The following is an 11,681-nucleotide window of genomic DNA, read 5'->3' on the forward strand; positions in this document are numbered from 1 at the left end:
TTAGTGGTTAAGTGCGGGGGAAGATGGAGCTGCAGAAATAGGCCAAGGCCATAAAGCACCTAGACTTTATTCTGAGGTCCATGGGAAGTTATTCATGGATGACTGATGAAGCAGAAGAGTGATGTGGTCAGATCTGCATATGCTCCAGAGTACAGAATGGATTGGAGAAGCAGTCATAGTGGGAGTAGGGACCAGTGATTGGGAGATGATGTTTGCCTGCACTAAAGAAGTAATGGGAATAGAGGACAATGGATGGATTTGAGAGCTATTAAGGAGGTAGGATCAAAAGGAATTAGTGATTAATTAGATGCTAGCATGAGAATGATGGAGTAGTCATGGATGATTCTCTGATTTTTAACTTGGACACCTTGGGTGAGTGAGAACGAAGATTGGGTAAGGCTTAGAGAAGCAGATGATGAATTCCAATTTGGGCAGACAGCACTTGAGTTTTCTTTGGAATACCTATGTGGAGACTTTTAGTCGGCAGTTGGATATACACATGGATCTGAAGTTCAGAAGGAAGATCTAGGCTGTAAACATAAATGTGGGGGTCTTTGCTTATGAATGGTAATTGATTCCTAGAAGTGGATAAGATCACTCAGGGAAGGTGTGGAGAATAAGGAGAAAGACAGCCAAAGACAGAACTTTGGGAGAACATTCAAGTAACAAGCATTTTTAAAGGGAGTGAATAAAGGAATAAGTGATTAAAAAGAGTCATTTAGAAGAAGGGATCCCTTCTAGAGCTTCCCAAATACTGCTACCAAATCAGCTGGCTATCCTATTTGTGCTTAAGGCAAAGCCTACTTTTTGGCTTCCCAAATGGAGAATATGTTACTAAACCAAAGATGGAAAGTAGGGCAACATCATGTACAGAAAGCATATCTTCAGGGCTTTTTTCAGATACATATGTGGATACTCTACTCCTGAGGCTATATTGGTAAACAGATCATAGTAGCGTCTTGTTAGTCTGCATCAGGAAACACTTAATAATTAAAAAAGAAACACTTTAAAAAGCTGTATGTTTAAAATATAATATGAAAAGTATTAGAAGTCATTTGATGATCATCTGATGTTCAGATCATCCAGATAATCTTTCTAGCCTGCCTGATTACTGGCCGTTTGCTTGGCTTGTTGGCTTTGGCGTCAAGTGTACAAACTCAGCCAGTTGGAATACATCTGAAAAATATTTCTCAAATGTTCCTTTGTGTGGATGAATTTGTTGGTTTATATAGTGTGTATATGTTATTTGTCTATGTTAAGAAGTGTCCCCTGGCTGATAACATACTTGTTTTTCAGCCCACGAATTTTCTATAAACCATTGAGCGTTCCCAGGCCTCACTATTACCTTGAGATATTGAAGATATTTTGACTCACTGCAATAAAATTACAGTTCTGCAACTTGTAATTAAACTTTGGATTTATTTGAACAATGAAAGAAAAAGAGAACAAAACTATTAAACCATCAGGTCAACTGGTCAGTTGAGAATTGGTACACTCATCTTCCCTTCTTTCATGTGTACCGAGATTTGATAGAAGTGAGGATAGTTTGGTTTGAATGGAAAGCATGGCCAAGCAACAAGCTAACTTTTACCAGATACTTTTTTCCTACAGTCAAACCATAACAAATTCATCTCCTAGATAACAACTTGGTTTTTATGCTTTGACTTTTTGCGTTGCTATTTCCTTTCCTTTAGAGCAGCCCATTTCAAATTTTTACATGTAAGTAAACGAGTTATTTGAGGGGCTGCTCTATATATTTTCTCAGAGTTTTGTATAGCTACCAAAGGGAATTTGTGGTTTCTGAGATCAGAAATTCAACTGCTTTCTAAAACTGAAGGATGAATTGGTACTTAAGTTAGCCATTTTGATACCCAATCTTTGTTCCTAAATGGCACTTAAATATTTTATTTGCACTTCCACTATTTTGTTATAATAACATATCAATAATAATAACATGCCTCCCCTACAAAGGACAAAAAGGATAATTTTGGAAACTCTACTATATATTCTCACAAGTCTTGCTTTAAAAAAAAAAAAAAAAAATATATATATATATATATATATATATTATTCCATTTTCCTTCCAAAGAAAAAACATAGGACATGGAAAAACCTTTTCTCCCATCTAGTGGCTGGAAAATATATAAATGTCCTCTATGTGTTTCTTGGAATTCCAGGCATTAGGGATTGTTTGGCAGATTATAATATATCTAATTATTCACCCAGTTAAGCAAAAATAAGTTCTAAAATCTTTACCAAAGCCAAACTCAATGGCAAAATATATATCTATAATGATTCACTAACCAACTGCCCTTTCATCAATAACATTCACCTCAGTAGAAAGGTTATAGTTCTTCTTAATTCATTATTCTGAACATACGATAGAAAAGACAGGGCAGTATGTCTCTGCTACCTGAAATTGGGACTTAAATTACATTTGCCTCTAAAGCAGTCAGTGCCCTAGATCTCTCCTAAACCTTAATTGCTTCTTGTTGGCCCCACACCTTAACAAGCCTTCTCTCAAGAGTTGGATGTGTTGAATTCACTAGAGAGAGCCAAGAAACTGTCTCAGAAACTGGTTGCCTCCAAGGGACCTCATCTCCTGAAACTTGGAATACCAGACTCTGATACTGGCAGCAGGGCCTCTGTGCAGGGCCAAACCAGCCCACAGGAAAGCAGGTTTGGATCCGTTATGCAGCTTGAGGGATTAATGCTTGGTCTACCTGTCTTATATATGTCTTGTGCAGATGTCAAAATCTCTGCTGAATTGTGCCTCTCTCTGGTGATTCTCACAGATTCAAAGAATGAATTTTGTGTGCAGTCAGCAAAGTTCTGAGTGCTCCAGGAAGAAGAGGAAGGTCAGTGAACCAGTGAAGGTCTTCATCCCTAACAGAAAATGAAAGCTAAATACTCCTTCTACATTTATTTTAAAATAAGTTTATTTTGTAAAAACATGCATAAACTGTCTTAGCAGGAAAGTAAATTCCTGTTACCAAAACCTTTTTCTAAATTTTTTGCTCAATTTTTTTGTCAGTTACTAAGTGCTAAATTACTGGCCAAGTAGGACATGAGTCCACTTTGCCACAAGGAAAGAGGGTCAATAGGGCTGCCTCTGGATAGCATTACTTCAAAGCTGGGTTAGAGATGAGGCACCTTTTATATTATATTTGTAAAAGAACCACAGCAGTTATTTTGGAAAGAAGCTGTTGTTCTCAAAGGAAAGAAGGATTTTTTTTGCATAATTAAACTCTTCAGGTATTTAGACTACTGTGAAATGTTTTGACTTGTCGTAACCTGTATACTGGAATCCCTCTCTAGTTATATTAAAAATTCCCACAGAGTTGCATAGGATGTGTGTGGAGGTACTTATCCAGGTGTGATTTGTGTGTTAACCTCAGTCACAAGGTTGATCAGCTAATTGTGGGACCAAAATGTGCCCTGCCTCAACTCTGGCCTCAGGCCCTGTTCTGTTAGCCAATCTGAAACAGGGAACATGCTGCAGTTCAGGAGTCTGGCTCTTTTCTTAAGACCTATATTAAATATTTCCCAAGAAGCACTTCAGTTTATCAGTCTGTAACCTGCAAATGATGCTATTAGTTCCTTCCTTATTCTGAAAGAATTTGGATAGACTTAATTGATGATTAGTATGAGATGAACAATAAATGACTTAAAGTGTTATTTCTATTATTTATATAACATGAGATTTAGTAACTTATAAAATGAGGTTTAGTAATTTAACTTAAATGGATAGGACCAATAAGTTAAATGTTAAGTGTGTGACTTATGGTTAAATAAAATGAAAATACAAGACTTTTTTTTTTTTTTTTTTGCTCGTCTTTTTTCACACAGAAAGGAAAAGTTTCTTTGCTAACATCAGTATCTCTCCAAATGTAAAGTGTAGTGAGAACATCAATAACTGGAGTGCTTGTTAAAATATGGATTACTAGGCCTGCCTCATTTCTACTAGGTTCAGGCACTGTGGAAAACTCTCCAGATTCTAACACACACACACACACACACACACACAAAATGGAGAACCAGCGACTTCTGACCCAGACTAAAGTGAATCTCTGTAGGAAAATCCCCAGGGAGCCTCCCTGTTCAGCACTGCCCCTTGCCAGACTCTCAGCCATTCTTGACTATCTAGGGCAGCCTACCAAACTGGGGTCTTAAATTGGGCTATAGCACTGGGGCCTGCAGGCAAGGAGGAGCATTTCCCCTTCTTTTAGCGTATTAAGTGGACTCATGAAAGCCTGCTCTGCCACTGAAAGAAGGAGGGGAAAGGTATTGGACTTATATCCTTGATAGAATTGTAGACTGAGTCACTATAATTTCTTTGAAGAGAATCACATAAAGAGATTAGCTGTCTAGTAGAGGAATTAGGTTTGTGTCTCTCCAGAGAGAAGGTCTAACAGCAAGTTGGTAAAAGCTATAGGAGATCAATTTATAAGGAGGAGCTTTTTTTTTTTTTTTCAGCATGATCTCAGCTCACAGCAACATTGACCTCCCAGGCTCAAGTGATCCTCCCACCTCAGCCTCTGGACTGGCTGGGACTACAAGCATGTGCCACCATGCCTGGCTAATTTTTGTGTCTTTTGTAGAGATGGGGTTTTGCCATGTTGTCCAGGCTGGTCTCGAACTCCTGACTTCTAGTAATCCAGACACCTCAGCCTCCCAAAGTGCTAGGATTACAGGCATGAGCCACCACACCCAGCTCAGGAGGAGCTTTTTAACTCTACAATTGTCAATTGTCAAAATTTTGTAATGGGCTACCTTGTGAGTTAGTGAGCTTGTCTTCACTGCAGGTATTTGAACACAGAGGAGCTTCACAAAAACTCTATAAATGACTCTCAAAGCAAATTAGCACTACTGAGTAATTAGTTAATCTGGATTTCAAAAGGAACTATTTTGCTTCAAGGGGAATTGAGCTCATAATCTGTATTTGTGATTATCATAAACTTAGCCTAAGGCTGACAGATCCTTTAAGTCAAAGTCTCAAATCTGAATCTATCTAGAAAATTTCTATAGTGATTTTATTATCTCTATTAACACCTCTTTCCCCGTCTGAACAGTCTCTATCACTGCCAGTAGAGGACTGTGTGTTTCTGAGGCAGTGTGTATGTGAGACAACAGAGAAGTTTCTGGGCCTGTGCCCTTGGCTGGGCACACAGGGAAGGAGATCTGTTATCAGGAGAATCTGAGAACCGTGAAAATGTGAAAATGTGAACTATCTGATTTTACACAGCAGAGCTCAAATATGCAACCAGCTATCAATATTGGAGTGTATTCAGTTCTATCTACTGAATGATTTATTAGAAGGAAAGAAATCTTTTCTCTATTCATTTTGGTTCTTAATTGTAATGGGATGAATAAACACAAGTGCATCAAGGAGCTGACACTTTAGTGAAAAAAATGAAAACAGGCCCCATGCTGGGATGCCTGAGCTGTTCTAGACCAGCCATTCCCTCACCCTGACTGTGCTTGGTTCATCAGTGTGATCACAAAGATTAGATGATGATAGTTGGAAACTGAGACATTATTAAATAAAAAGCTATGTAGGGGAAATTTGAATTTGGCTGTTTGGGGTTTTTCTGTCTTTACAGAAATTTGGTCTAGCTGGAAAGACATGGGTTAGGTTCATGATTGCCGCCAGCCTTTGAAGCCAGGCACCGAAACCACACCTTCATTTCCCCTCTTGCAGGTCCCTCTGCTGTCTGGGTCTTTTCATTCTCCAGCTCACCTCTTCCAGGAAGAGGCTGGAAATGTTCATCAGCATCAAAGTTGCATTCACATGAGTTCAGAGTTGTGTGTGTGTTCTTACAATTCCATTAACCATTAGAGCCAACTTTAATGTATCTTAAAATTGTCAATTTATGGTTTCAAACCCAACAGTATTGGATATTTAGGGACTTCCACAGAATATTATAATAAAATAATTCTCAGTTATAATCATCATTTAGAAAGAGGTCCCAAATAATAAAATGAAACTGAACACACTATGCATGTAAGAGTTGAGTCAAAGTCTGCTACGATGTAGGATTCTAGATTCCGTACAAGTGAGAAAATGCCTAAATGTATCCCCTTTAGACATTTTTAGTTTGTTTAAAGGAAAAAAAGGTAATATTTTCAGTGTGACTGTGTGATTTGTGTACTGAGGTCATGGCTGAGACTTGATGTATGATTTCCAGTTTTGATAGAGAAGGAGGACACCATTGTCTTGGTTAAAAAGAAAAAAGCTTTTATTAATGGGCCCTTGGGTTATCCATTGGTAAAGTCAAATTCCTATTTAGAAATGGCAAGACTTGAGGTCCTAAGGAGCTAATCTGCTCATATAATATCCCCTTGGGTGCACAATATCTCTGCAATTAGAGTTTTGCCGTCTGGGAGGAGCAAATTCAGTCTTATAGTAGGTGGTGGCTCACAGGTACCACTGGCTATGTGTAAACTATTCCTTTGCAACCTGGCTGGAAGTTGCACATGAGATTTGCTCAACAGAGGATGTTGAGAAAGGGATTAGCCAGCGTTTCTGGTAATAGACTGATTTACTCAGCTTCAGGGCTTTTTCCTGTGTTATAATTCCATCATGTTATCCCAGAGCCTTTAGTAGTAAAGTAGTAAAGTTTCATTAAACTTTTATTTTATTTTATTTTGAGATGGTCTCACTCTGCCGCCCAGGCTGGAGTATAGCAGTGCAATCATGGCTTACTACAGCCTTGACCTCCCAGGTTCAAGTGATCCTCCCACCTCAGCCTCCCAAGTAGCTAGAACTACAGGTACATGCCACCATGCCCAGATAATTTTTGTATTTTTTTTTTTTTTTTTTTTTTGAGACGGAGTCTTGCTCTGTCGCCCAGGCTGGAGTGCAGTGGCGCAGTCTCGGCTCACTGCAAGCTCCGCCTCCCGGGTTCACGCCATTCTCCTGCCTCAGCCTCTCCGAGTAGCTGGGACTACAGGCGCCTGCCACTACGCCCGGCTAATTTTTTTGTATTTTTAGTAGAGACGGGGTTTCACCGTGGTCTCGATCTCCTGACCTCGTGATCCGCCCGCCTCGGCCTCCCAAAGTGCTGGGATTACAAGCGTGAGCCACCGCGCCCGGCCAATTTTTGTATTTTTTAGTAGAGATGAGGTTATGCCATGTTGCCCAGGCTGGTCTCAAACTCTTGGGCTCAAGCAATTTGCCCGCCTCAGCCTCCCAGAGTGCTGGGATTACAGATGTGAGCCACCATGCCCAGGCTCATTAAACATTTTAGTCTGTACTTACCTGTGCCATGAGGTTCAGCAGTACATGGGTTTTTCCATGGCAGGAGTGGAGAGGCAGGCTGCTTGAGATAGCCAGAAACATCTATGGGGCACTAGTGGAACATTCCTTGGGGTCTCAGACACTTAGAAACCTGGTATAAGAGTAGATTTTAAGGGGTTGTTGTTTGGGTATTTCAGGACTCCTGAAGGCTGGTGAAGTCTGGAGCATCTAGGTTCCATATGGGTAATCACTAATTGGCTCTAGGATAAGCAAGCAAAGTTAGTTTTTCATCTTCCTTTTAGCAAGGTAGTGAAGAAAAAGCCTAGGCTGCTAGATTCAAAACCTCTCATTTTCTAGATAAGATATTTCATCTCTCTAGCCCCCAGCTTATTCGATCTATAAAATCTGAATAATAATTACACCTATTTCATATTTTTGTGAGATTTAAGCAAGCGGATTCAAGTAAACTGCCCTGCACACATATAGTCACTACTCAACAGATGTTCATCGTGATGGCTGCTTTTTAACTCTTAGTGTGTCCACTTTGTCTCCAGGAACTTAGGATTCCTTCTTTCTTCCCCTTCCCTTCCCTTCCCTTCCCTTTTTCTCTTCCCTTCTTCCCTTCTCTTCTTCCGTTCCCTTCTTCCCTTCCTCCCTTCCTTTCTTCCCTTCCCTTCTTCCCTTCCCTTCCCTTCTTCCCTTCCCTTCTTCCCTTCCCTTCCCTTCTTCCCTTCCCTTCTTCCCTTCCCTTCTTCCCTTCCCTTCTTCCCCTCCCTTCCCTTCTTCCCTTCTCTTCTTCCCTTCTTCCCTTCCCTTCCTTTCCCTTTCCCTTTCCCTTTCCCTTTCCCTTCCCTTCCCTTTCCCTTTCCCTCCCCTCCCCTCCCCTCCCCTCCCCTCCCCTTCCCTTCCCTTCTCTTTTTGACAAGGTTTCATTCTATCACCCACGCTGGAGTGCAGTGGAACAATCTCGGCTCACTGCAGCCTCAACCTCCCAGGCTCAAGCAATTCTCTCACCTCAGCCTCCTCCTAAGTAGCTGGGACTACACACATGTGCTACTATGCTTGGCTAATTTTTGTGTTTTTTGTAGAGATGGGGTTTTGCCACGTTGCCCAGGCTGGTCTTGAACTCCTGGGCTCAAGCTATCTGCCCACCAAAAGTGCTGGGATTATAGGTGTGAGCCACTACACCTGGCCACAGGAGTTTGGATTTCTATGCTGCTTTTTGCCTACCCAGAGCTCCTACATCAACATCCTGTCCAAGCCTGGGGCCAGCACTTCAACCGTACTTCCAATTGCATCTGTTCTCAGAACCCTCCCCACTCCTTTCCCTAAATCGAAACTCCCTTTCCCTCAAGATAGTGCAATGGGAGAGAAGCATCAGATAAAGCTTAATATGCTGCCCTCCCACATTTGCATTTTAAAACAGAAGCTTGTTAATTAGAAAAATGAATCTCACCTAGGGATTGTGATATGAGAACAGACTGAATAAACAAGGAAGAAGAAAGTTTAAAGGGAACTTTGTAGCTGTCTTTAAATTTATGAATGTCTGTCATAAAATGCAGGTAACCACAGACACATTCTGTGTTGTTCCAAAGCATAGAACATAGACCCAATGGGAGGACATCCCAGGGATGCGGATTTGGCCTCAACCTATTAAAGAATTTCCCCCCCATGCTCTAGCAAATTGCCTGGCACATGGAAGGCAATCAACATTTGACTGTTTTTGTTAGCAATGAGAACTGTCACATGGTGACTGCTTCTGGCTGTAATGAGTTCCTTATCACCGGAAGTGTTCAAGACTAGTCGTCCAAGATGTTGTCCATTCGGATAAGAATTGAACCAACTGAATACTGTAGTCTCTTCTAGCTATAAAACTCAGTGACACTTCTATAAATAGTTGAATTTCAATGGAGATTTTAGAGCAAAGGAACATTTTATCAATCATTTTTCCAAAAGGCAGAAAAGTGGTTAAAGCTGAGGGTTCTGGATTAGACACTATCTGGGTTCAAACCCTGGTCATCCTATTTACTAGCTGTGTGACTCTGTGTGACAATTTTAATGTTTTACTTGCTATCTCTGTACATTGGCTTCCTTATCTGTGAAATGGGGGCAATAGTAGTGTCTCTCTCACAGAGCTATTGTGAGAGCTCAGTGAGTTAATACAGGAAAAGCACCTAGAAGAATAGCTGGCACATAGAAAGTTAATTTTCAATAAACATTAGTTATGAGGTATCATCTGATACTCTTGCCACTTCTACAGCTTTTTACATCTTTTCAGTACGTGGAGGGAGATCCTTTGTAGCATAATTGACCCTGACCTTGTTTTTTCCTAAATCAGATGCCAGCCATGGCCACTGTGATTAACCAGTGGACTTTCTATCTCCTAAAAGCAAGCTTTAAAGCTAAACAAGCAGACAGGGCTGGTGACGTGCAGTTTATAAAGGATCTGCCAATGAAACACAATCATGGCTGTGGACACCCTAACCCTGCTATGTGCCTGACAAGTGATAGATAACCAGTAAATATTTGTTGAATGAGCTGGCTGCGGTGGTGTGTGTCTGTTGTCCCAGCTACTCAGAAGGCTGAGGCGGGAGGATTGCTTGAGCCCAAGAGTTTGAGACCAGCCTGGGTAACACAGCAAGATTCTATCTTTAAAAAATAAACAAATAAACAAAAATAAAATATGTGTTGAATGAATAGATTAACTCGGTAGGGTTTTGTTATTTTTATTTATTTATTTTGATTAGGTAATACATTCACATGGTTTAAAATTCAAAAAGAACAAAAGGATATATAAAGAAAAACCTCCCTCCCACCCAGTCCCTCAGCCATCCAGTTCCCTTCCCCATAGGGAGCTAACATAAACACTTTCTCATATGTCTTTCCAGAGCTATTTTAGGCATAAACAAGCAAACATACTTGCTTAGACACATTTATTTCTTTCCCTCCCTTTTAAACAAATGGCTCATATACTGTTCTAGGCATGATTATTGAAGTAGCCCCAGAAATGGGAGTGAGCATGGGTACGCCAAGGAGGAATTAAAAAAGAAAGAGCTCAGGGACAGAAAAATCAACCAGGAGACTATTACATTAATACAGATGTAAGGCGATTAGGGCCTGGACTAGTATATTAAATGGGATAATCAGAGAAAGAATTGTTTGAATGTTTTTTAACTTACACTGGGGTAACCACTATATAGAGTGTTTCTGTCACCCCAGAAGTTCCCTTGTGTCCCTTTGCCGGCAGCCCACCCTCCCCAGGCCCAGGCACCCACTCCTCTGCTTTGTCAGAGTTTTTCAGCTTTCGTGTCACAAGCCTGCATGCCCATGGTGGGACCTCCACTCAGCAGAGTTAATCACAATACCAGTCAACATCAGTGGCACTTACTCCAGGCCAGACACTCCATTAAGCACCTACATGTGCTCATGCATTTAATCCTCTTCACCAACTGAAGCAGGTACTGCTTTTATCTCAATTTCGGATAAGATATCTAAGATACAGAGAAGTTAAATCACTTGCTGAAGGTCACACAGTTAGTACATAGCAAAGTCAGAATTTCGAACCCAGAGCAATCGGCTTCCAGTGACCATATGTAAAAATAATATAAGAAAATATTCAGACCCCCACAGAAAGAGTTCATTGCTATTCATCAAGATTCAGAGGGAAGACCAATCCTTAGTAGGTTGATATAGAAGGAAGTTGTCCAGAAGCCTTCAAGTGTACTTTTAACTTGTCAGTTAAAAGAAAGCCAGTAGCCTTACTTCATAAGCATTAGCCAGGGGGCAGAATTTCACTTCATTCCCCTGCATTCAATGTGCACACCCCCATAATGTTTTCTTCTAAGAAATTATAACATTTAGAACTATCTCTGTATGTTAAAGAATTGGTGTGGTCAGGGCATTACTGAGAATGACAAGTATCTCTGCCTATCTGTGGGTCCCAGAATACGCATGTCATTCTGAAACCACAAGGAATGCGGTTAAATCCTCTGGTCACATCTCTCAACAAAGATTTAGCTGTTTCACTGTTGCCTCCAAAGAGCTTTTTTCCTGGACTAAGATGTTAATTCACAGTGATGTCTACTAATAGGTCTTCCATAAAGAGGAGTCTATTAAAGGAATTAATTACATTACGTGTTCAGAAACTTCCCAGCATAATGAAATGACTCCCTAGCTGAAATAGTATGAGAAGGAAACCAGTGAACTAAATCATAATGGAGACAAGTTTCCATAAAGTGAAATGCAAGTTTGCTAATATAACTGTAGACTATGAGAAACAGGACAGTGAAAATGCTAATAATGAAACCACTTTTCACTCACTGATGGAGTTTTATTAAATATAGATCATCTTTTTCCAAACATTTTAAGTTACTTATTATCATCTTCTATTTGAGGCCTAAGTTTGCCACTTATTAACATTGCCAATTAACCTTAAAATGCA

General features: G+C 40.3%; 1 protein-coding gene across 9 annotated transcripts in view; it reads left to right on the forward strand.

Annotated features, from left to right (window-relative positions):
• Positions 1-3,808, forward strand: part of HORMAD2 (HORMA domain containing 2) — a 96,479-nt gene extending 92,671 nt beyond the window's left edge. For 5 of the 9 annotated variants that reach the window (XR_009211224.1, XR_009211225.1, XR_009211226.1 and 2 more), the window contains one exon: positions 2,796-2,917. Coding sequence is in view for 4 of the 9 variants with exons in the window: in XM_058432021.1 (XP_058288004.1) it covers positions 2,796-2,900 (105 nt within the window). In the remaining 5 variants the exon portion in view is untranslated. Of the gene's footprint in view, positions 1-2,795 lie in introns of all 9 variants that reach the window. The other 4 variants (XM_058432020.1, XM_058432021.1, XM_032139786.2 and 1 more) reach the window with 1 other exon arrangement.
• Positions 3,809-11,681: the final 7,873 nt, after the last annotated feature.

This window comes from Hylobates moloch, unplaced genomic scaffold (genome assembly GCF_009828535.3).
Source record: "Hylobates moloch isolate HMO894 unplaced genomic scaffold, HMol_V3 SCAFFOLD_19, whole genome shotgun sequence".
Taxonomy (NCBI): domain Eukaryota; kingdom Metazoa; phylum Chordata; class Mammalia; order Primates; family Hylobatidae; genus Hylobates; species Hylobates moloch.